At 45.1% G+C, this 23,678-nt stretch overlaps 1 protein-coding gene across 8 annotated transcripts in view; it reads right to left on the bottom strand.

The window, feature by feature from the left end:
• The window catches only part of LOC110070705 (uncharacterized), a 38,540-nt gene that overhangs the window by 6,127 nt on the left and 8,735 nt on the right, over window positions 1–23,678 (bottom strand). For 2 of the 8 annotated variants that reach the window (XM_078381515.1, XM_078381531.1), the window contains exons 1-4: window positions 7,520–11,107; window positions 4,549–5,314; window positions 3,708–3,860; window positions 3,281–3,427 (exon numbers count right to left, since the gene is read on the bottom strand). In XM_078381515.1, the coding sequence (XP_078237641.1) occupies window positions 3,281–3,427; window positions 3,708–3,860; window positions 4,549–4,897 (649 nt within the window). In that variant the 5' untranslated portion in view covers window positions 4,898–5,314; window positions 7,520–11,107. Of the gene's footprint in view, window positions 1–3,280; window positions 3,428–3,707; window positions 3,861–4,548; window positions 5,315–5,526; window positions 5,594–7,519; window positions 11,108–23,678 lie in introns of those variants that run through there. The other 6 variants (XM_078381519.1, XM_078381525.1, XM_072986289.2 and 3 more) reach the window with 6 other exon arrangements.

Here is a 23,678-nt window from a genome sequence, read left to right as displayed (position 1 = left end):
GCAAAATTACCCCTACAAGGAATGTAACACTCTGGTAGACCACGTGGGATCCACCCACAGGCAAAAAATTTTAGCAGTCCTGAAGGAGAAGATCTCCCACGAACCTCTTTTCAGATTCCGCCCCACCCCCTGAAGAAGGCATGTTAATAGCTGTAAAGATGGTTTTAAACCAACTTTTTAAAGGTGACGTATTTTAAATACTTTTGGATTTTTATTTTTATTTTTTATATGGAACCTAGTAGATCATAGAATCATAGAAAAGTGAAGTTGGAAGCACTCTCCAACTCCTAAGGTGACTGGTTCCACTGTCATACGGCTCTAACAGTTTTTCCTAACTGAAGTTTTTCCTAAACAGGAAGTTTTCCCTGATGTTAAACCAAAATCTGGATACCTGTAGCTTGAGCCCATGGTTGCCTGTCCTGTACTCTGAGATGACAGGGAACGGATCCTGCCCCTCCTCTGTAGGATAGCCTTTCAAGTCTTTGAAGAGTGCTATCACAGAATTGTGTCATACTCAGTTTCTTCTTGGGCCACATCGGCATTATGTTGTCCTCAAAGCAGATATTCAAGCGTACAGCTATTGTACAATTTATTGAAAAGTGAGTTTTAGTTTTTTTAAAAAATGTAAGTTTTTAAAGTGCTACCATATATTTGTCTTATTTCACTCCATATATTTATTAATTAATTATATTTATATCCTGCCCATCTAGTCATTCAGCTACTCCGGGCGGTGTACATCAAGCAAAATAAATAGATTAAAATAACATCAATATCCAAAAATAATTAATCATTCAATATGGAAATAAACAAAGAAAATAGATCAAATAGTGCCCGGAGGGAAGGCCTGCCTGAATAGCCAGGTTTTTAATTGGCTTTTAAAAGTACCCAGCGAAGGGGCCAAGCAAATCTCGGAGGGGAGATTATTCCATAACCGAGGAGCCACTGCCGAGAAGGCCCGGTTTCTTGTTTTTTCCTTCTGGATCTCTCTAGGCTCCTCAGTCATACCTCCTGGCTAGATCAAGTGATACATGGAGAGATTTTGGTGGGAGAAGGCATTCCATCAGATAGCGAGGTCCCAAACCGTTTAGAGCTTTGTATGTAATCATTAAAACTTTGAAATCGACGCAGAAGCGCATGATCAACCAGTGCAAATTGGCCAGAATGGGAGAGATATGATGATATTTTCTCACACCACTAGGGAGTCTGGCCGCCACATTCTGCACCACTTGAAGTTTCTGCATCAGTCTCAAAGGTAGCCCCACCCAGAGCGCATTACAGTGCTCTGATCTCAAGATTACAAGCATGTGCACAAAAGTGGTGAGGGCCCCGCCATCAAGATAGGGACGCAGCTAGGCAATCCACCGAAGATGGAAATAGGCGGAGCGGAGCACTGATGCCACCTGAGTGTCCATGGTGAGCACCGGGTCCAGATGGATCCCCAAGCTGCGAACCTCACTCTTCGCGGTGAGAGTCAAGCCCCCCCAAAAAAGAGAGGGAGCTTCCCAAACCGCCAATGGTGGGGCCACCCACCCTCAGGACCTCCATCTTGTCCGGGCTCAGCCTCAGCCCATTTTCCTGCATCCATTAAATTACAGTCTCCAGACAGGGACAGAACGGCATCCACTGTGGTTGGAGAGAAGGAGACGTAGAGCTGCGTGTCATCAGCATACTGATGGCACAAAGCCCCACACCCCCTGAGGATCCCACCCAGTGGCCTCATATAGATATTAAACAGCACTGGGGAGATGAGCGAGCCCTGCGGAACTCCACGATTGAGGCTCCACGGGGCTGAAGCTTTCTCCCCAAGCTGAACTCTCTGAGGATGATCCTCCACATAGAATTGGAGCTAGGCAAGCGCCAGGCCACCGATTCCCAGCTCGGAGAGCCTCCTCAAGAGGATACCGTGGTTGACAGTATCGAAGGCGGTTGAGATGTTGAGAAGGACCAACAGAGACGTTTTACCCGTCGGCTTCCCTCAATAGGTCATCTAACAGTGCGACCAGTGCCATTTCTGTGCCATGGCGTGGCCTGAAGCCCGACTGGAACGGATCCAGCACATCTGTTTCATCCAAGTGAACCTGAAGCTGGTCGGCCACCACCCTCTCCACCACTTCGCTAATGAAGGAAACATTGGCAACGGGCCTGTAATTACAAATATCGTCCGCCACCAATTTCAGTTTCTTTCTTATGGGCCTAATGAGTGTCTCCTTGAGGGCAAGGGGAACCCTGCCCTCAAGGAAAGACCCATTAATTATCATCGTTGCCCATTCTGTTGTTATAGGCCTGGCTGCTTTGATTAGCCAGGCCGGGCAAGGGTCAAGAGATGAGGTTTTCGTTTTCACCTATAATGTTTGCACAGACGAACACAGCTACCCTTTTACAAGTAAAATAGAATACAGTTGTGCCCCGCTTTACGATTACCCCGCATTACGACAAATCCGCTTCACGATGACATTTTTGCGATCACTTTTGCGATCGTAAAACGATGGTCTAAATAGGGTTTTTTCGCTTTGCGATGATCGGTTCCCTCCTTCAGGAACTGATTCTTCGCAAAACGATGTTTTTTTAACAGCTGATCTATGGCTTCAAAATGGCCGCCGGGATTTAAAATGACTCCCTGCTGTGTTTAGGGATGGATTCCTCATTATACAGGCACCAAAAATGGCCGCCGTATTGAGGATCTTTGCTGGATGGTGAGTTTTTAGCCCATTGGAATGCATTGAATGATTTTCAATGCGTTTCAATGGGCTTTTTATTTTCGCTTTATGACGTTTTCGCTTAACAGTGATTTTCCTGGAACGGATTATCGCCATTAAGTGAGGCACCACTGTACTTATTGCCACTGTTGCTATGTTTGCAAAAGAAATTCTAAAAAAATCATGGGGAAATACACACTGTTCCCCTCTAGTGGTCAGTTCTGATATTACACCAGAGAATATGAAAAGATGGCACAAAACAGTACTGTAATTCCCTTGCACTTGATAAAGACACCGGCATTGCACTTGAAAAATCCCAACGAAGTGCCACTTGCAATGCCTTAAAATGCTCTTTGAATGTAACTGGAACATTTATCTTATCAAAAAGATTCTTTGGGACTGCCTATTTTATTACTTTTGAAGTAGAACTAATTTCTATGGTTACTGCAAAAGTAATTCATGATAGGAATTGTGATCCTTGTAACTAGTTGCTTCCAAGCTCTTCCTGAAGCTATGTGGTTTCCTTCAGGGGACTACTAGAGGTGGTCCCAAGGATTAGGGCCACCACTGCTCTGCATACTCACATGGCGGAAGGCCGTGATGTGGATGCCATCGTTTGTGGTTCCAGGTGGCTCCCGAGGCTTCCTGGCCACTGGCACCTTCCCCTACTGGTCTCTGCTGGAGCTGATGCAGAGATTGGTTGTAGTCCCTGGCATAAGTGTTGGCTTCTTCTGTAAGAGGAAGAGCGGGGAGGCCATTCAGATGTGCATTGCTACCAAACTGGTGCTGCTAATTCAGGACAAGGTGAGCCCCGAATCCACGCCACTTGCCTCCCACCTTCCCCTGGAGAGGAGCCTTCTCGGCCATCAGGAGAGGCAGAAGATGCCATGTTGGCCATGAGGGCTGTGTTCTTGGTCGATGCCACCACGCAGAGCGACCGAGAGCCAGGCCCTTTGCCCGCCTGCCCACCTACCCCGTTATCAGAAGGAGGGCCACCGTGGCCGTTCTCACCCAGCCCCGAGGAATTCGGCAGTCTTGCTGCAGCCGCAGGTGCCACAGGTGGGAGTGGCTCATCCGCGAGCCTTGGTAATGAGAGGACGCGTTGCCTCCTCTTCACTTGTGGGCGCTGACGTTGCGGCTGCCGTTGGCAGGGCTTGTTGGCTGCTGGAAAGGGGAGAGCGGAGCAGGTAGCCATGACAGTTGCAGGAGGAGGGGAAGAAGGTCATGATCCAGCTACATGGGCCACCACCCTCTGCCGGCACCTTTTGAGGGACTCTGCAGCCCAAGGCTCCAAGAGCAAGACCCGTAAGAAGGAGGGGGGATCTGAGACCTTGAAGTTGCATTCACGGCAGGGGACACCCAAACCCTGGATCCAGCCGCAGGCCAGCCGGTCCACTCAGTGCCTCCTGAGTGAGGTGCATTGTTATTCTCCTTGACCTATCTGGCCTAGAGGCCTTTCAAAGGGGACGGGACAGATTCCTGGAGGACAAGCCCTGATGGGGATGTACAATCTCCAAGCTTCGAAGGAAGGGACCTCCAAAGGCCAGATGCAGAGGAAGAGGGGGATCAGGAGACAGGGGTCTCGTGGTCTCATGGGCTCCCAGAGGCATCTGGTGGGGCCACTGGGAGATATAGGAAGCTGGATTAAGAGGGGCCCTTGGCCTGATCCAGGAAGGTTCTTCTTAGATTCTTATACGTTAACGTCTGGTTTTGCACTTGCCCATATAAATTTCCATATGCCACATTATGCAGATCTTTCTTCGACTTCTTCGTTTGGTGATGGAGGCGCGCGCGCACACACACACACACACACACTATGCCATGTGGTACCTTCCCACTTGCTGAACCTCACCTGTGCGGCGTCTGTCCCTGAAGATGGGCTTCCCTGCCCGCTTCCACAGCCGAAGCATTGACTGATAGTATGGAGGAGGATCACGACTGTGAGCCTTGTAGATTTTGTGAAAGGCTTGCTCCGTGTAGAATTTTGACTTGATCATCTTCCAGCAGTTCCTGAGCTGGGACACCTTCCAGGGGTAATTCCTTCTGGCCATCTTTTTCTCCACTTTTTTCCAGATGGCCAAGTTTGGGGCTGATGAGCTTCCCATGAGGCGGATACCCTCAGGAAGGCTTTCTATTTCTTTGATGAGCGCTTGGATGGATTTGGGTGACCAGCGCATGTGCTTTTTTCTGGAAGGAGCCATTGCTGAGCTACCAAAGGATTCGTGCAGCAGGAGTTTTATCTGTGACCTTGTGCTCGGATTGCTCTGTAAGATGTACGCGAAATGCTTTCAGGTCACAATACGAAAGCTGGCTATTGTAAAGCTAAAATGCAAAATGTTAAATTTATTTGTATTATCAAGAGATCAGATGTATAAAATGAAATTAATTTCTGGTTGCTGTAGGTTTTTCGGGCTGTTTGGCCATGTTCTGGAGGTTTTTCTTCCTAAGGTTTCACCAGTCTCTGTGACCAGGAGGATAGGAGTTACAACTCTGTCTGTGCTCTAGTGTAGTGTGCAAAAAGGTCCACGAACTCTACCCAGCCACAAGGACTGGTGATAACTGCACACAAAAGACTAGCTAATGACACCCATCAATCACAGTGACAGATCATCTCCCCCCTGTTCATGCGTCATGGGAGAAAATGTAAAGGTACAGTCAAATTTACAAAGGTACTAAGTTTCCTCAGTAATAATTAAGTTTTTACAAGAAAACATGTCTGCTAAAAGGGAATAGTAAATAAGATAACTAGGTACATGTATATTATTACCAGTTTGATCAGACTATGGATATTTTATATTGACATACATTTGATGGAATTAAAGGTACTTACTGTAGCTGCTTGTCGGCAAGGGCTCACTAATAACTGCTTACAGGCAGGCAGTTAGAAACTCTGAATGCTTAAATGCAAGGAGAGGTAATTGCAAACAAATAGTGCTTGTAACCATTTTCTGTGGCTGAAGAAATATATAAAGATGAACTGATTTTAGACTGAGACGCAGGAAAAGAAGGACAGGAATAGGGATAATCCATAAATGTGTTTTCCATTCTACGATAAGAGAAAATATTACGTAGTTTAATTTTTATTATCTATTATTTTATGGTGTGTATCAATTATTATAAGACTTGGCTTATGGTTCTTGGGAAATGCATGGTTTTCTAATATAAATGTGGTTGAGAAAATAACAGTTTATCCTATAATTTTTTTTGCATAGTAATATTTTTTATATTCCTGGCATGTCTATACTTTTATATACATTCCCTAAATAAAAAGAAGAAAAGACTATACTTGTCGGTTTCATACATCACTTATTTTTCTGTCCATAAATGGGATCGACTTTATGTAAAAGATATTCAGAAGGCTTTCTAAATCCATTCTTAATTATCTGGGTTCCAAATCAATGATTTTTATCCCATGAAGAAGAATGTTTCCTGTGAGACTGATCCACAGGCTTCTCTGAACCCTTAGAGTCTACTTTAAGGAGCAGCCGAGGAAGAGATAACACGTATACTGTATACACATATGGAAGGTATATGTTATTCAGTGAGTTTTCTTCTTTTAAAAAACAACAACCCTGATTTATAGAATAAATCAAACGTTCTCTTAAAGTGGTCTTAGAGTGGTCGCAAGACCAGATAGGCGGGATATTAAATAAATAAATAAATAAATAAATAAATAAATAAATAAATAAATAAATAAATAAAGAAAGAAAGAAAGAAAGAAAGAAAGAAAGAAAGAAAGAAAGAAAACAGTGACTATTCTTAATTACAAATTAAAATGCCCACCTGGAAGCATAAAAGACCCTCTCACCTGTCCATACCCAGCACATCTGTGAAGGCGATGGGACTGGCAGAGAAGATTCTCCTGGTGGTCTTAATGCCCAAGGAGGCTCACAAAGCAGGATGGGGTCCTTGAAACAGCTTGCACCCAAGCCGTTTAGGGCTTTACGTATAAGTTAGAAGCAGTCCTTTCAATTGTACCTGGAAACCGATTGGCAGCTGGTAGAGCTGCTGTAACCGGGGGGGGGGGGGGGGAGACGGTGTTGTGTGACCCCTATAACCAGCCCCACTCAGCCACCTGGCTGCTGCATTTTGGACCCAGTGAAGTTTCCAGACACTTTCTAGAGGCAGCCCCACATAGAGCGAGTCACAGTAATCCAGCCGGGATGGAACGAAGGCATGTGTCACGGTGGCCAGAACAGATCCCGGTCTCCAGGAATGGGCACAGCTGGCACACTAGTGTTGGATCACGCTAGCTGGGTCCTCTTTTCTTTGTCTTTATCAGGGATATGCCAATCAATAAGACAAAGAGGAGGTCCTTTAACTGCACCTGGGACCACAGGGAATTTTGGAGGAAATTGGAAGGGGGCCACTGTTTTTTTTAACAGGCATCATCATTTAATTATTATAAAATATTTAAATTTTAACAATATTTTTTAAAATATTATATTTTACGAATAACATACATTAATTTAAATTTTATTTCAAAAAGGCAAATACTCATCATTTTAAAACCTAGAATGAAGCGTAAGAGGATAAGAGAAGGAAGCTCTAACAGAATAAAGTGGATGCAAAAGACGCCGGAGGGAGAGATGAAAGCGTTTGTTGCCTTCAGGCTTAGCACTAACAGAGACCAGGACCGTGACCGGCAGGGTGAAGGAGCAACGGGTTTGCTGATCCAGCCTTCCAGGGACCAGATGAGGAACCCCACGCTCACCAAAGCAGAGATGCCCAAAAAATCTAGATAATGCAGTGCCAAAGGCAGATGAAGTGCAAGATTTTAAAGGGTTTCAATTCCAATGGTAAGAATATAAAAATATACATACCTTTCTGTATTTTTAAACTCTATTGTAAACTGCTTTGGGTCACAGCACCAGAGACTGTCTTGCTTTGTTTTCACCTGACTCTTGATCCTGAAACTAACTTTCGGTTCCTTTCACCACATGTTCCCAGAAACCTAGACTATGAGAAAAATAAACGAAAAAGAAACCAGAGTGTCGCAACAGATGTCTGCTGGATTGTAAAAGAGCCAATATTAATAATCTCAGAACAGGGATAAGTATGGTCTCATGGCAGGAGATCCTAACAAGAAAAGGAGTCCAAGAAGACTGAGAGCTTCTTTAAAAAGAGAGAAACTTTAAAGGTGTAACTACAAACAATCCCAACAAGAAAAAAGGGGGGAAGGCAGCAGAAAAAGGCTGGTGTGGCTTCACAAAAAGCTCAGGGAGGACCTAAAAACCAAAAATGACATGTACAGGAAATGGAAAGAAGCCCAGGCCAACAGGGATGAGTACAAACAACTAGGAAGGAAATGCAGAGACGGCATTAGGAGGTCAAAAGCTGAGAATGAGCTGAGGTTAGCTAGAGACACTAAAAGCAAGAAAAAACCATTCTTCAGGTATGTGAGTTGCAAAAGACAGGCAAAAGACATTGTGGAACAGCTCCATAATGGAGATGGAAAAATGATAATAGAGGACAAAGAAAAGGCAGAGGTTCTCAATTCCTATTTTAGCTCAGTCTTTTCCCATAAGAAAGACAATGAACTTCCAAACAAATGGGAAATGCAAATGGAGGGGTCAGGATTGCAGCTGAAGATAGATAAACAAGTAGTCAAGGAATGCCTTACCACCTTGAAAAGAGTTCAAATGTCCAGGGCCGGATGAACTGCATCCGAGAAGACTGAAGGAACTGGACAAAGAACTCTCAGAACTGCTATCCATTACTTTTTTGAAATCGTGGGAAATGGGGGAGGTACCAGAGGATTGGAGGAGGGCCAATTTTGTCCCTATCTTTAAAAAAGGCAAAAAAGGGAGGAACCTGGGAACTACAGGCCAGTCAGCTTGACATCAATCTCAGGCAAAACTCTGGAACAGATCGAAAAGCAGTCCTTGTGCCAGCACCTGGAAAACAAGGCAGTAATAACTAAAAGCCAACACAGATTTCTCAAGAACAAATCCTGCCAAACTACAGTGGTGCCCCGCATAGCAATGATAATCCGTGCAGCAAAAATCGCTGCAAAGTGATGTTGTCGCTATGCGGAAATAAAAAGCCCATAGGAATGCATTAAAACCCGTTTAATGCGTTCCTATGGGCAAAAAAAAAATCACCTTTAAGCGAAAATCCTCCTTATGGTAGCCTTTTTCACTGCTCGGTAAGCGAGGAATCGGCGCGAAAACACAGTGGGCGGCCATTTTTTTAACCCGGCGGCCATTTTGGAACCACTGATCAGCTGTTGAAAAATCATCGCTATGCGATAATCGGTAAGTGAATCAGCGTACCGATCATCGCAAAGCAATTTTTCCTATTTAAATCATCGCAATGCGATTGCTTTTGCGATTGCAAAATCTTCATCGCTATGCGGATTTGTCATTAAATGGGGCACCTGTTAAGCAAGGCACCATTGTAATTTGATCTCGTTTTTTGATCAGGTCGCCTCTCTGATAGACAGAGGGAATGCTGTAGACGTAGTATATCTTGACTTCCGCAAAGCTTTTGACCAAGTGCCCCATGATCTCCTGATTAGCAAGCTAACTAGGTGTAGACTGGATTGATCAAGAGTCAGCTGGATGCACAATTGGCTACAGAATCATACTCAGAGGGTGATGATTAATGGGTCCTTCTCTAATTGGGAGGAGGTAACTAGTGCGGTAACCCAAGGCTCATTTCTGGGCCCACTGCTCTTCAATATTTTTATTAATGACTTGGATGAGGGAGTGCATGGAATGCTGGTCAAATTTGCAGATGATACCAAATCGGGCAGAATAGCTAATACCCTAGAACAATGGTCCCCAACCTTGGGCCTCCAGATGTTCTTGGACTTCAACTCCCAGAAATCCTGGCCAGCAGAGGTGGTGGTGAAGGCTTCTGGGAGTTGTGGTCCAAGAACATCTGGAGGCCCAAGGTTGGGGACCACTGCCCTAGAAGACAGAAACAAAATTCAAAATGACCTTGATAGGATGGAGCACGGGGCCAAAAGCAACAGAATGAAATTCAACAGGGATAAGTGCAAAGTCCTGCACCTCGGAAAAAGAAACCAAATGCACAGTTACAAGATGGGGGAAGACCTGACTCTGCAAAACGACGAGCAAGAAGGATCGTTGAATTGTCGTAGATCACAAGCTAAATATGAGCCAACAGTGTGATGTGGCTACAAAAAAGGCCAATGCAATTTTAGGCTGCATTAATAGAAGTCTAGTTTCCAAATCCAGACAGGTGCTAGTCCTCCTCTATTCAGCACTGGTTAGGCATCACCTTGATTATTGTGCCCAGTTCTGGATGCCACACTTCAAGAAGGATGCTAACCAATTGGAACAAGTTCAGAGGAGGGTGACAAGAAGGATCAGGGGGCTGGAAACCAAACCCTATGAGGAAAGACTTTAAAGAACTGGGCATGTTTATCCTTGAGAAGAGAGGACAGAGGGGACATACGATAGCTCTTTTCAAAGATTTGAAAGGCTGTCATACAGTGGAGGAGCAAAATCTGCTCTCGATCGTTCCAGAGTACAGGACACCCAACAATGGGCTCAAGTTACAGGAAGCCAGATTTTGGCTGAATATCAAAAAAAAAAAAATCTTAACTGTTAGAGCAGCACGATAGTGAAACCCACGGCCTCGAGAGGTGGCGAGTGCTCCAGCCCTGGAGGCATTCAAGAGAAAGTTAGACAACCACCTGTCAGATCTCCTTTGATTTGTATTCTTGTATTGAGCAGCGGGTTAGACTGGATGGCCCCAGAGGGCCCTTCCAACTTGACTTTCTATGAAGTGGATGCTCAGAATGTCCCGAAAGCACAGTAACAGTCAGGGAGTGAAGTTTTTTGGCTAGACTTTGATAAACTGCACTGAGACCTTTCCCCTGAGCAGTTTTTCTCATAAAGTTCTGGATCCCTCAGAGTTGATTTTCCTGGACAAGAAGAAGGGCCTGTAACTAAGCCTACATTTAAAATATCTTTGATACCTTATCCAGTACAACTGTGGCTGTTGGTGTGGGGTGAACGAGCGTTTCCTCCTGTTTTTATGTAGTGCCGCACAGAATTGAGTCAGTGTTGTGACTGCACCCATATTTTTGAGGAACTACTCTTCCTGAGTGTTATGTTTAAGCACACTTGGCTTGCTCATATTGTCAATGAGAAAACTTGAATTCTGGATAAGACAATATTCTGAAATCCATAGGCTGCCCACAGTCCCGTCAAAGGAAGCATCCAGGCTCTTAAGCTTCAATTTTTAAAACCTACCCAGAGTTTGAGGCTTGGTTCAGATTTGCAGGAAACCGGTTTCTGAAATCCTCAGGTAAGTGCTGCTTCTTCCGTGGCTCTCGGTTTTCGCCACTCTGCTTGTTCCGAGTTCTCCCGGAGACTTTATATCACTGGTTTGTCAACGATTTGGCATGCATGGTCCGTCTGTGGCATGCCAAAAACATGAGGTTTCGCTGTGGGTCGGCGGATGAGCGGGAAGACTCCGAGGGAGGTTCTTGAGCCACTGTGGCCGTCTCTTACCACAAACTCCTGCAGATCATTATTTTAAAGATTTTTTAAAAAGAGAGGGAAGGGGGTTAGATCATGCTTGCAGCCTGAAAGAAGGGTGGAAGAAAACATACCATACCTACCACTGGTCTGAACATATTAATAAGGAAGACATCAGAGGAGACAGGTGGAATGCTGCATAGGGCGGGAGCAACAGCATTTGTTTGCTTCAGTGTTTTCCTCATTTTCGTTACTCATTTTTTTTAATATAGATATTATGTTGTGTTTTATCCACTTAATTCCGTTGTTGGCTTACTGTTGTGCAGTGCTCGGTAGGTTTATATTGTGCCATGTAGAAGTGACGTTAAGTCAGTCATGGATTATTCTGAAGAGCCATGGTGGACCTTAAGAGAAAATAGTCATGTGCTGTGAGGTCGAGAAGCGGCTGTTGTCAGAAAAAGCTGCTGTTGTGGCTGACTTGATCAGCGGCAGAACGGGACTTGTTGGAGAACTTTTAAATTGGGTGTCTTCCAGCTAGGGCCTCCTCTTTCCCCCCCTGTTTCTCTCCATTCAGGGAGGGTGGCTTTGAGGTGAGCCAGCCGTCCTGGGACGCCCAGGTACTCTTTGAGTGGTCCCGAAGGGAGCTGGGGAGAGTTGCCTTTTTGGACAACTGTTCCCCTTGATCCTGTGGCTATTGCCTAGAAAAGTAATGCTTCAAAGTTCTGGAGGAGCTTTTTTGGGGGGGGCAAGAAGGTCACAAGCCCAGTGGGAGGAGGGAAGCCCTCCCCACGGCTTTTGGAATGCCTTTCCCCAGGGCTGTGTCGGGATCAGACTTGCTGGAAGGAGGGGGTTTTCTTTCCTCCTTCTGTAGCTGGGGGTGAATGTGATCCAGTCCATCAGTCTAAACTTTCAGCTCAAGAAAAGACAAGAAAGTGAAACCTAGGTGGGGCAGGACAAGTTCACCCACTGGTTTGGCTGCAAGCCCAGTAGTGATGATTGATTGGGTTGCCTGTCTGGCCAGACCCGCTCCAAGCCACTCTGGCCAACTGCGCTTAGCCTGAGGATCTCCAGGCAGAAGGTGGCAGCTGTTCTTGCTGTTGCCCAGAGAAGGCCGAGGGGCGTCTGTGTCTTGTTTGGGGATGGTGGTGGGACCCCCTTTACCTTTGGATCCTCTGCTCTCTGGATTGCCCTCCCCATTTCTCTCCCAAAAATCTTTTTGGACTGCTTCCCTTTCACATATATTTCTTAATGCAAGACTCTTTGTGCGAGAGTTTATTTTTTTTAAAAGCCAGTTGCAGTATCTAAAAGTGAGCCGGAAATGTATTTTATTGTGTACTTTCCCCTTTAGCCTGTCTGTCTCTGTCTGTCTGTCTGTCTGTCTGTCTGTCTGTCTGTCTGTCTGTCTATTCATTCATTCATTCATTCATTCATTCATTCATTCATTCATTCATTTATTTATTTATTTATTTATTTATTTATTTATTTATTTATTTATTTATTTATTTATTTATTTATGGACTTGGAAGCTTTGTTTATTAATTGTCATCCGTTTTATTCCCCAAGAGAATTCTCTTCGATAATCTTAGGTGGAATTTACATTGCCCCCCAAGGTTGTACCAATAATGCAGTATGTATTCTTGCTGACTTGATAAATAGACTAGAGAGGAAATATCCTGACTCTCTGCTTATAGTCTTAGGGGATTTTAACAAGGCAAACTTATCACATGAATTGCCTAGATACAAACAGCATGTTAGTTGTTCCACCAGGGATAAGAATGCGTTAGACCATTGCTACACCACAATTGAGGGTGCTTATCGTTCTGTTCCTCGTGCTGCCCTCAGTCGCTCTGACCACTGCCTGATTTTTCTTATTCCAACTTACAAACAGAAATTGAAAGCTGTTAAGCCAGTGGTTAAGACAGTCAAGCGTTGGACTGAGGATGCAAAGTTAAAGCTGCAGGCTTGTTTTGACTGCACCGATTGGAATATGTTTGAGTCCACTTCCAATAACCTAGACGAACTTACTGAAACCATAACATCTTATATTAAGTTCTGTGAAGACTTATGTGTGCCTACTAAGACCGTGCGTATCTACAATAATAACAAAGCCTGGTTTACAGCAAGGCTTAAGAAATTTCGACATGCCAAAGAGGTAGCTTATAGCAACGGAGACAGAACCCTGTATAATCAGGCTAGAAATATACTGAATAAGGAAATTCGAGCAGCAAAAAGAACGTACAGTGACAAGTTGAAGACACAAATGGAAAATCATGACTCTGCTACTCTCTGGAGGAACTTACAGAACATTACGGGTTATAAGAAAACATCTTCCCCGGTTCTGGAAAACCAGAAACTGGCAGATGACCTAAACGAGTTTTACTGCAGATTTGAAACACCATCATTTATACCTGCGGTAAACCATTTGGGTTCAGAAGCATTAAAAACCGCCTCTCCTACTGTTGTTCCTTTATCTCAGGAACCTACTTCCTTGGTGATTTGCAAAAAAGATGTGCGTGATCTTCTTCAGATACAAAAGGTTAGGAAAGCCCCGGGAGCAGACGGGGTGACTCCCTTCTGTTTGAAAGTGTGCGCTGCACAATTAGCGCCTGTTCTAACACGGATTTTTAACAGCTCGTTGGAGTTGTGTAGTGTCCCTACATGTCTTAAAACTTCCATTATTACCCCAGTACCTAAGAAAGCTTCTATTAGCGGACTGAACGACTACAGACCCATCGCCTTAACATCTGTAGTGATGAAAGTCTTTGAGAGACTGGTGCTGACCCATCTGAAGGACATCACTGACCCTTTGTTGGACCCTCTTCAGTTTGCATATCGGCCTAACAGATCAGTAGATGATGCTGTCAATATGGCTATGCACTACATCCTACAACATCTGGATTCCTCAGGGTCTTATGCACGGGTTCTTTTTGTCGACTTCAGTTCCGCGTTCAATACAATTGTACCATCTAAATTGTATTTTAAATTGATTCAACTAAGGGTACCCACTTCTGTTTGTAAATGGATACATAGCTTTCTGACAAATAGGAAACAGCAAGTGAGACTGGGGAAAATAACATCTAATATCCGTACAGTTAGTATGGGAGCCCCCCAAGGGTGTGTACTTTCCCCACTACTTTTCTCCTTATATACGAATGATTGTATTTCACGAATCCCTCTGTTAAGATTCTAAAATTTGCAGATGATACGACGGTCATTGGACTTATTAAGAACGGTGACGAGTCGGCATACAGATGGGAAGTTGAGTACCTTGTCGCATGGTGCAACAGTAATAGCTTAGTGCTCAACCCACAGAAAACGGTGGAGATGTGTGGCCGGTAGCCATATTAAATTCCGGGTATGGTTTACATACCTGGCCAGTAAATAAATAATAATAATAATTATTATTTATTTATTTATTTATTTATTTATTTATTTATTTATTTATTTATTTATTTATTTATTTATTTATTTATTTATTTATTTGATTGATTGATTGATTGATTGATTTCTATCCCACCCATCTAGACCAAAGGTCTACTCTATCCTGTCTTTGTGCTATAAACTGCTTTAAGCCAAGTTTTATCCATTGAAAAGCAGCATGCAGATAAGCAGATGATCATGATCATCATCATAATGATAGTCTAATCCTGTCAGACTGATTTTATCTCATTTTGACTGGCTAACCTCCCTGGTAGACGGTGGGAATGCTGTAGACATATATTGTCAGGGTTTTGGCGACAGTAGAAATACGCAGAGTGATTGAAGACACTTTACAAGTTCTTCTGTGTTGCAAGACGGTTGTATTTACAAGTATTTACAGTTATATACAGGCAGGCATCTCAACAGCACGGCAGAAACATGGCAGCATGCGTGGCAGCAAGTGGTAGTGGAGGAAGAGAAAGAAGCAAAGACACAGTCCACTTATATACATGTACATGGCACATTCAGTCCAATCAGATTACAGATGACTTCATCCTTTTGCACCTGGTCTTCTCCTGGTTTCAAGTCATTGCATCAGCTCCAGAGTGATTCAGCATTCTCACATCTGTGCACAATGGCAGCTCGTTAATGAAACAAATATACAGGTTCAGGCCTATAAAATTTCTATATTCTGACACCCTCCTAATTTTTATGCCTGAACATACACATTCCCAGCTCATTTACACATTTCTCATGCTTCTGTGTACATAAAGGTTTTGTCAGTATATCAGCTATGTTATCTTCAGTTTGACAATACTCTAATTCAATTAATTTCTCTTTTATTACATTATGATACTTGATGTCAACATGTTTACTTCTGTTTTTCACTCTTTCTGTTTCAGCCATGTGTATACATGTATTGTTTTATTGCACCACTTGTTTCATTTCAAAAACCATGTTTTCTAACCTTCATTTAAACACACATTTGTTACCTGTAACCTCTGTGCACTGTAGGTAGCTTTGTTTCTGTGAACACCTTGTGTTTTTCATGTACTCCATTTTCTCATCCAAGGCACCTAGCCATTTTCTTTGTTCAAAATTAGGAAGTTCCAAAACCTCTTTGTAATTTCTGGGTTCTACATAAACATGACAGACTCTTGCTCCACCCACTCCAAATCTCTTGGGTGGCACACCCTTGTTTGCCCTTTCAGACCTCCTAGGACCTTGTGTTTCTGTCTCTATCTCTGGCTCACTAATCTCACTAATGTGTTTTTCTTCGTGTTCTTCGTGTTCTTCAACATCTTCTTCATCTTCATCAGCACTTCGTGTCTTGCTCATATGTTTCTGTCTGTCTAAACTGACTTCTTCTTCTGTCATTTAATGGAATATATATTTGTGAATTTGCATGTACCTTATCCCAGTTCTCTCCCTCATTGAAGCTAGCAGACCTGGAAATCACAATGTTTCTGTTACCATCCACAAATCTATATGCTTTTGAGCCAGGCTCATAACCCAGGAACCTCATTTTCTTTGTTTTAGCTTTACCTTTTCTCCTTAGCTCTTTTGGTATGTGTACCCACGCGGTACAACCAAATACCCTTAAGTGCTTTAAAGAAGGTTCCTTCGCAAACAACATAAAATATGGGGTCTGATCTATGGCAGATGACCAAATTATGTTCACCAAAAAATTCGCCGTCTTCATCGCCTCGGCCCAGAAGCCATGATGCATCCCTGCGTCCGCTAGCAGTGCATCCTTCATTTCCTGGAGCACCCCATTTCTCCTTTCAGCCACACCATTTTGAAATGGACTATATGGGCTAGTTTTTCTGTGTCTGATCCCTGTGCTTTCTAGCCACCTTTGAAATTGTGTGTTCATAAACTCTAAACCTCTATCAGACTGCAATTGCACCACCTGGAGGCCAAAGTGTCGTTCAATTGATTTCAGCCAATTCCTAAATGTCTGAAAGACCTCTGTTTTTGACTTCAGTGTCAAACAGAACGAAAAACGTGTGTAATCATCCACAATCACCAGTGCAAATTTTGCCCCTCCTAATGAGGGTGGAAATGGCCCTATCAAATCAGCATGTACCAACTCAAAAGGCCTGCCTGTCTCTCTGAGACTCTGTTTCCCCTTTGGAGCCACATGCTTTTTACATTGTTTACAAACTTGGCAATCCAAGTAATTTTTTACAATCTTTTATGTTCACACCTCTAGCCATATTCTCCATTCTCTGCACAGTTTTAAAGTTTACATGACCCAGTCTCCTGTGTAGTAAGTGGATGCAACTGTCATGTTGGGGTTCATTCTTGTGTACCATGTGCGTGTCTCTATGTGTTCTGCTTTTTAACACATATAAATTGTCCTCTTGCTTTGCTCTTGCAACTACTCTGTTGTTTTTCTTAATTATACATTCCCCTTTTTCAAATATCACAGCAAACCTCTGTCTGTCGAGGGCTGAGACGCTTAAAATGTGATAGTCAATGCTGGGAACCAGTAAAATGTTACTTATCTCTTCCTTCAGACTGGGAACATACACTTTCCCTCGGGCTTCAATGTCTGCTTTCTCTCCATTTGCCAGCGTCACGCTCCTCAGCTCCGTTCTTCCTAGAAGAGAAAACATATCTACATCATTAGTGAGGTGATTTACAGCTCCTGAGTCTATCAGCCACTCAGCTGTGTTTGCGACCTTGGATACCTTATCTCTTGTTTTGTTAACAAGAGAAATTCCCCTCCTGCTGCTGCTTTCTGCAGAGCGTCTGTAATCTACTGCTTCTGGTTTTCTTCTGTTTGAAAGCGTCCCTCCTTTCAAGCAGTTTTGTTTCTCTTCACAATCTTTCAAAAGATGATTCCTAGATCCACATCTAAAATAGGCTTTAACCATCATGGCATGCCCACGCTGCTCTCGGTCTGTAGCCGGCGTCCTTCTCACGCTGCCGTCTGGAATCTGTCTCCAGCTCTCCCGGTCAGCTCCCATGTGGCTTCCTTCAGCAGTTTGGGATCTCTCCTTCCAGTGATCCTCCTCCTGTAAAATTCTGCTTGTAACATACTCAAGAGTTAGTTGTGTATCAGGCAGACTTTCCAAACTTGTAATAAGCATACTAAATTCAAGAGATAAACTGCTCAAAATCAGGAAGACCTTCTGCTCCTCTGGAAAATTAACATTCATTAACTGCAGTTCATTGAACAGTCTTTTAATGGTTTGTAGATGCTTAGAGGCACTTTCCCCAGACTGCATCTGGCACTTATACAGCCTTCTGGTTAGAGAAATCTTGGAGCCTGCTGTTTCTCTCAAGTAAATGCCTCTCAATCTGTCCCAGACTGCCTTGGCTGTGGTCAGTCCTTGCACATGCACTAACTGTTCATCTTCAAGGGACAAAATAAGGGTACTGAGAGCCCTCTCATGCTCTTCCTCTGGCTCCTCTGTTAACTGGGCTGGAGGATTATTCACATATGACCACAAAGATTCTCTATGTAAGAGCATTTCTGCTTTCACTGCCCATGTTCTATAATTTTTGTCATTCAGCCTGTTTATTGCTAATCCTCCAATGCCTCCTGTGCTGTGCGCCATCCTGCCTTCTCTTGCAGTTCTCTGTTTCCTTTCCCCTCCTGGGCTAACAGATGAACTGTCTTCTCCCAAATCTTCTATTTCACTGCCACTTTCGCTCTCCTCCTTCATTTATATACTTCACCCACGTTATTCACCACCGTCTTGGCTTTATCTGGCTTGCGCAGCACACGTTGCTGGGCCCATAACCTCTGTCAGGGTTTTGGCAGCAGTAGAAATACACAGAGTGATTGAAGACACTTTACAAGTTCTTCTGTGTTGCAAGACGGTTGTATTTACAAGTATTTACAGTTATATACAGGCAGGCATCTCAACAGCACAGCACGAACTCTTTGTACAATCTGGCAGCATGCGTGGCAGCAAGTGGTAGTGGAGGAAGAGAAAGAAGCAAAGACACTGTCCACTTATATACATGTACATGGCACATTCAGTCCAATCAGATTACAGATGACTTCATCCTTTTGCACCTGGTCTTCTCCTGGTTTCAAGTCATTGCATCAGCTCCAGAGTGATTCAGCATTCTCACATCTGTGCACAATGGCAGCTCGTTAATGAAACAAATATACAGGTTCAGGCCTATAAAATTTCTATATTCTGACATATATCTTGACATCAGCAGAGTTCTGTGGCAGTTCCTGGGTTCTGGCAGGCTCTCTCTTGGGGGGACGGTCAGGCTGGCCCCTTCCCTTTTATCCTTCCCCTCAAAAATCTTTGCCAGATCCAAGCTCATGTGTCATTGGCCACCAAGTGCTCTGCTAACAGAACATCATGAGCTAATTGCAATACCTGTTTTCTCGACTTGTCTGAAACTGTTAATAAATTCACTTCCTCTGTGGCTTCCTTCACACAATACACCCGCCCATCCCTCAGCCAAAGCATATTTTCTTCTGCTTCTTCTGTGGCACTGCTCCTTGCCTCGTCAGCAGGGCATCTAGCCCAGCGGTCATGGGGGCTCAAATGCCTCTGGGTTCATTCAGGTCCCTTGCCACCCAGATGTTCTGATCTGGACGGACACAGCCCTTTCAGGGTAGATACTCTGGCTCTAAAGCCTGTGTGGACATCTGGTCTTTCCCTCTTGGTCTCCCTTGTGGCAGGCCAGCGTGGTGCGCTCCTTTTGCCTCAGCCTGGACGTAGGCTTCCAGCCCGCATCCCTGCCACCTCCAGCATCGCAGGCTGGTGACATTGGATCCATCCTCGCATGTTCTGTGGAAGTGTAGCCAGTAGCCATTCAGAGACTACCAGTTTCACCACTGGGCTGGGTGGTGTGAATCACCAGCTTCAACCACCGAATAGCATGGGCCTTTATATTTTTTTGTGCCAATGTCCTTGGCGGGATGCCCGGCTTATATCGCAGCTCCCAGAATCACCACCTGTAGGTTCCCTCCGACCGGTCTCGGGTCCCTAGAATGGTGATTTTAACCTTCTCATAGTCCCAGGCCTCCTCTGGTTCCATGGTGTCCATGATTTCCTACACCAGACCAGTCAAGCAGGGTGTGAGTACCAGAGTCCCCTGGGCTTTGGGCCATTTCATTGCTTTCCACCATCTGTTTCAGCACGTGCAGAATGGTCTCTGGGCCATCAGAGAATCATAGAATCACCGAGTTGGAAGAGACCACAGGGGCCATCCAGTCCAACCCCCTGCCATGCAGGAACATCCATCAAAGCAGTCCCGACCGATGGCCATCCAGCCTCTGCTGGAAAACATCCAAAGGAGTAGACTCCGCCACCTGTTCGAGGCAGCCTATTCCATGGCCGGACAGCTCCTCTGACCGTCAGGAAGTTCTTCCTGAGATTCAGGTGGAATCTCTTTTTCTGCAGTTTGAAACCACTGCTCCTTGTCCTAGCGTCTGGAGCCATGGAAAACAAACCTGTCCCCTCTTCAATATGACATCCCTTGGGTATCCTGTCCCCTCTCAACCTCCTTTTCGTAAGGCTAAACATTCCCAGCTCCCTCAGCCGCTCCTCGTAGAACATGGCTTCCAGACCTTTGACCCTTTTGGTCACCCCCCTCCAGACACAATCCAGGTTGCCAAACTACTTCTTGAATGGAGGTGGCCCACTGGATCCCACGCTCTGTGGGATTGGGAAGTGGGGCCCTGGCCCCACATTCTGTGACTCCGACCAGGACCGCCTGCCTCCTCCGTGGGGTTCTCAGCCACAGAGGACACAACCACGTCTTTCATCAAAGGCAATTCTTTCTTTGTCAGCAAATGCAACGGTTGACTTGCCCACTCTTTTTGGTGGCTTTTCCTTACGACCCTTTTCTTCCCTATCCAACCGATCCCTTGCGAACGGTCCAGGGGTAGAACCCCAACTGCAGCCCGCCTCTTTAGACTGGCCTCTAATCTTCCTATCCTCCTCTGTGGAGATGAAGAGTCATGCGGGGAATAAGCCCATCTTCCCGAATGGTTCCCACACCATCTTGCTTGGGGGTTGGTCTAATACTGGGAGGGAAAGGATTCTTCCCGGGAGAATTCCCACTAGCCCCAGAACATCTTCTATTTTCTCTCTCAAAGCTCTCTCTCTCTCTCTTCCTTTGCTTTCCTCTGTCTGTCCCCAGGAGGGAGGTTTTCTATACATCTGTCTCCTCCACTCTCTCCCCACTTCCTCTCTGGGTGCTTTGAACATGCACCCACTCTCCTGTCCTAGGGTCCTCCTTCACTAGGTCAACCCGACCTAAATATCCTGTTGAAAGCGTTGTAACACACCAATATCATAAAAGCTGTTCCCTCATCTTGCCAACTTTAAGAACTTTTGCAATTGTAACAACTCTTATTGCAAAAACATCAGTTCGGACTAAGGTCCAGATAAGAGTGAGGTGGAACAGTATCACATGAGGGGTAATTCAATATAATTTAACAATTTAATTTGATTTATGTTTTTTGGTTAGATATTAATGCTTTTGTAAATGTCTATCTGTTATTTACATTTATTCTTAGTTATTATTCGTTAAATTGCTTTCCTTAACTTTTTATAGTGTATTTTGTTAATTTTAATTCCCCCCCTTATCTTTCTCTTCTATTCCTCACTTTCTATTTTCTTGCTTGACATGGAGAGGAGGGCCTGCCTTCCCAGCGAGGGTTCTAATATTAGGGTGATTACGGGTAGAGGGCGATATGGCGGTGGCACAGTGCCTACTTGTGTCAGGAGAACAGAGAACAGATGTCTGAAGGCTGTTCACTGTTCTGACATTGTGACCAACTGCCAAAATCGAGGTAGGCAGCCCAGCTGGCTCTCTACTCTGAACCTGGTGCTGTTGAACGCCAGGTCTGTATCCAACAAATCCCAGCTTATTCAAGACCTTATTCTAGAGGAGGATGCAGACCTGGCGTGCATAACTGAGACCTGGATGGGTGGGGAAGGAGGGGTTCCTCTAACCCTCTCCTGCCCCCCAGGATATGCAGTCCACCACCAGGGCAGACTGGAGGGGCGGGGGGGGGGGAAGTAGCCATTGTTTATAGAAAATCTTTAGAGGTTACAAGGCGCTCCTCGGTTGTGAAGCCAGGTTTGGTGGCCCTTCATGTGTGTATTGGGGCCAGGGATGGTATTGGGATCTTGCTGGGTTACCGTGCTCCCCGCGATCCAGCCACCTCCCTACCGGAGCTGGCGGACTTCGTCTCTGCGGCACTGTTGGAGTCCCTGAGACTTCTGGTCCTGGGTGACTTCAACATCCATGCAGAGGCGGAGATATCTGGTCCAGCTCTTGACTTCTTGGAAACCATGGCTTTCTTGAACTTGTCCCAACATGTTAACGGTACCACACACATGGGCGGCCATTTGCTTGACCTGGTATTCTCCACTGAGGATAGTTAGCGCGGTCTGATGGTGGCTGACCTCGTGTCAGTCCCCTTGTCATGGTCGGACCATTACTTGATAAAATGTAACCTCACAATGGAGCTCCCCCCCTGTAGGGAGCAGGGACCTATTTTAATGGTCCGCCCTCGAAGGTTACTGGATCCTATGAGATTCCAGGATACCATGAGAGGGATTCCAGCGGCACTGTCTGGCGCTCCTGTTGAAGTCCTGGTTGATGGTTGGTTCTCCGCCACCACTAGGGCAGTTGACACGATCACACCCAAATGCCCTCTCAGGAGCAGAGCTCGGCCAGGACCCTGGTATAGTCAGGATCTATGAGCGATGAAGCGAATAAGGAGACGGCTAGAGTGCGCGTGGAGAAGGAAACCAACAGACTATAGTAAGATAGCTGTCAGGATCGCAACTAACCGTTACCTAGCCAAGGTGTAATACCCGAGCCCCGGGTCGCGAGGTGATGTTAGGAGTGCCGTCTCGCCCTAAGGCAACAACGGGTACCCAAACCACTCCCCGACCGTTCCCTCCACGCATGCTCCATCAGGCTGTGGATACTGAGGATCTAACCCGGGAGCTGAAAGGGTTAAGTGTATGGCAGAAGGCCTAGAGGAATCCTGGATCTTATAAGAGAGAGATGGGAGGAAGGGGAAGACCATTCTAAGGGGACATTACAACAAATTGTAGAAATGAGAAACAGCTTGCAATTGGCGTGGGAAATGGCCAAAGAGAATTTGGGGCAGGCCCAGGTTAGACAAAAGGGGTCATATAACAGAAAAGTGCGAGCCTCAACAGAAAGTATTGGTCTTACTACCCACTGATACTTCCAAGTTTTTGGCTAAATGGCATGGACCTTATACGGTCCTGAGGCGGTTAAATGAAGTAGACTATGAAGTTGAAACCCCTGATAGAAAAAAGAAGACACAGATATTTCATGTGAACTTGTTGAAGGAGTGGGTAGACCGAGAAGTGTTGTTTGGTTCAGAGGTAGATGACGAGTTAGGGCCGGACAGGGAAGAACTTCAGGAGGCGATGTAATTGTGGGGGAACTCCTGTCTGAGGAACAAAGGCTACAAGCTATACAATTACAGGAAGATTTTCCTCAGGTGTTTTCCCCAAGACCGGGGTGTACCCAGTTGGTAGAGCACAGCATCGAAACCCCCCCTGGGAAGGTTGTGAGGGTCAGCGGAAGATCATGGCCCCGGCATGTGATGGGAGTTATTGACCAGGAAGTAGAAGAAATGCTTAAACTAGGGGTGATAGAGCCTGCTGATGGACCCTGGAGGAGCTTCCCGGTTATGGTACCGAAACCAGACGGGTCGCTTAGGTTCTGCATTGACTTCAGACAGGTTAACGCCATTTCCAGATTTGATGCATATCCCATGCCCCAAGTGGGAGACCTGTTAGATAAGTTAGGGGGAGCCAAGTTCTTGAGTTCGATCGACTTAACCAAGGGTTATTGGCAAATCCCATTGAGACCCCAAGATAAGGAGAAGACGGCATTCTGCACCCCTAAGGGATTGTACCAATTCAAGAAAATGCCGTTCGGGCTGCATGGGGCGGCTGCGACGTTCCAACGGTTAATGGATAGGGTGTTGGAACCCTTGCAGGATTGTGCAGCGGCCTACATAGATGACATCATAGTTTTTAGTGGCTCATGGGAAGAACATCTATCCCACCTTAAAAGAGTGCTAGAAAGGCTGAGAGAAGCTGGGCTGACTGTTAATCCGAAG

This window comes from Pogona vitticeps, chromosome 1 (assembly GCF_051106095.1).
Source record: "Pogona vitticeps strain Pit_001003342236 chromosome 1, PviZW2.1, whole genome shotgun sequence".
Taxonomy (NCBI): domain Eukaryota; kingdom Metazoa; phylum Chordata; class Lepidosauria; order Squamata; family Agamidae; genus Pogona; species Pogona vitticeps.
This window is presented reverse-complemented; position numbering and strand designations above follow the sequence as displayed.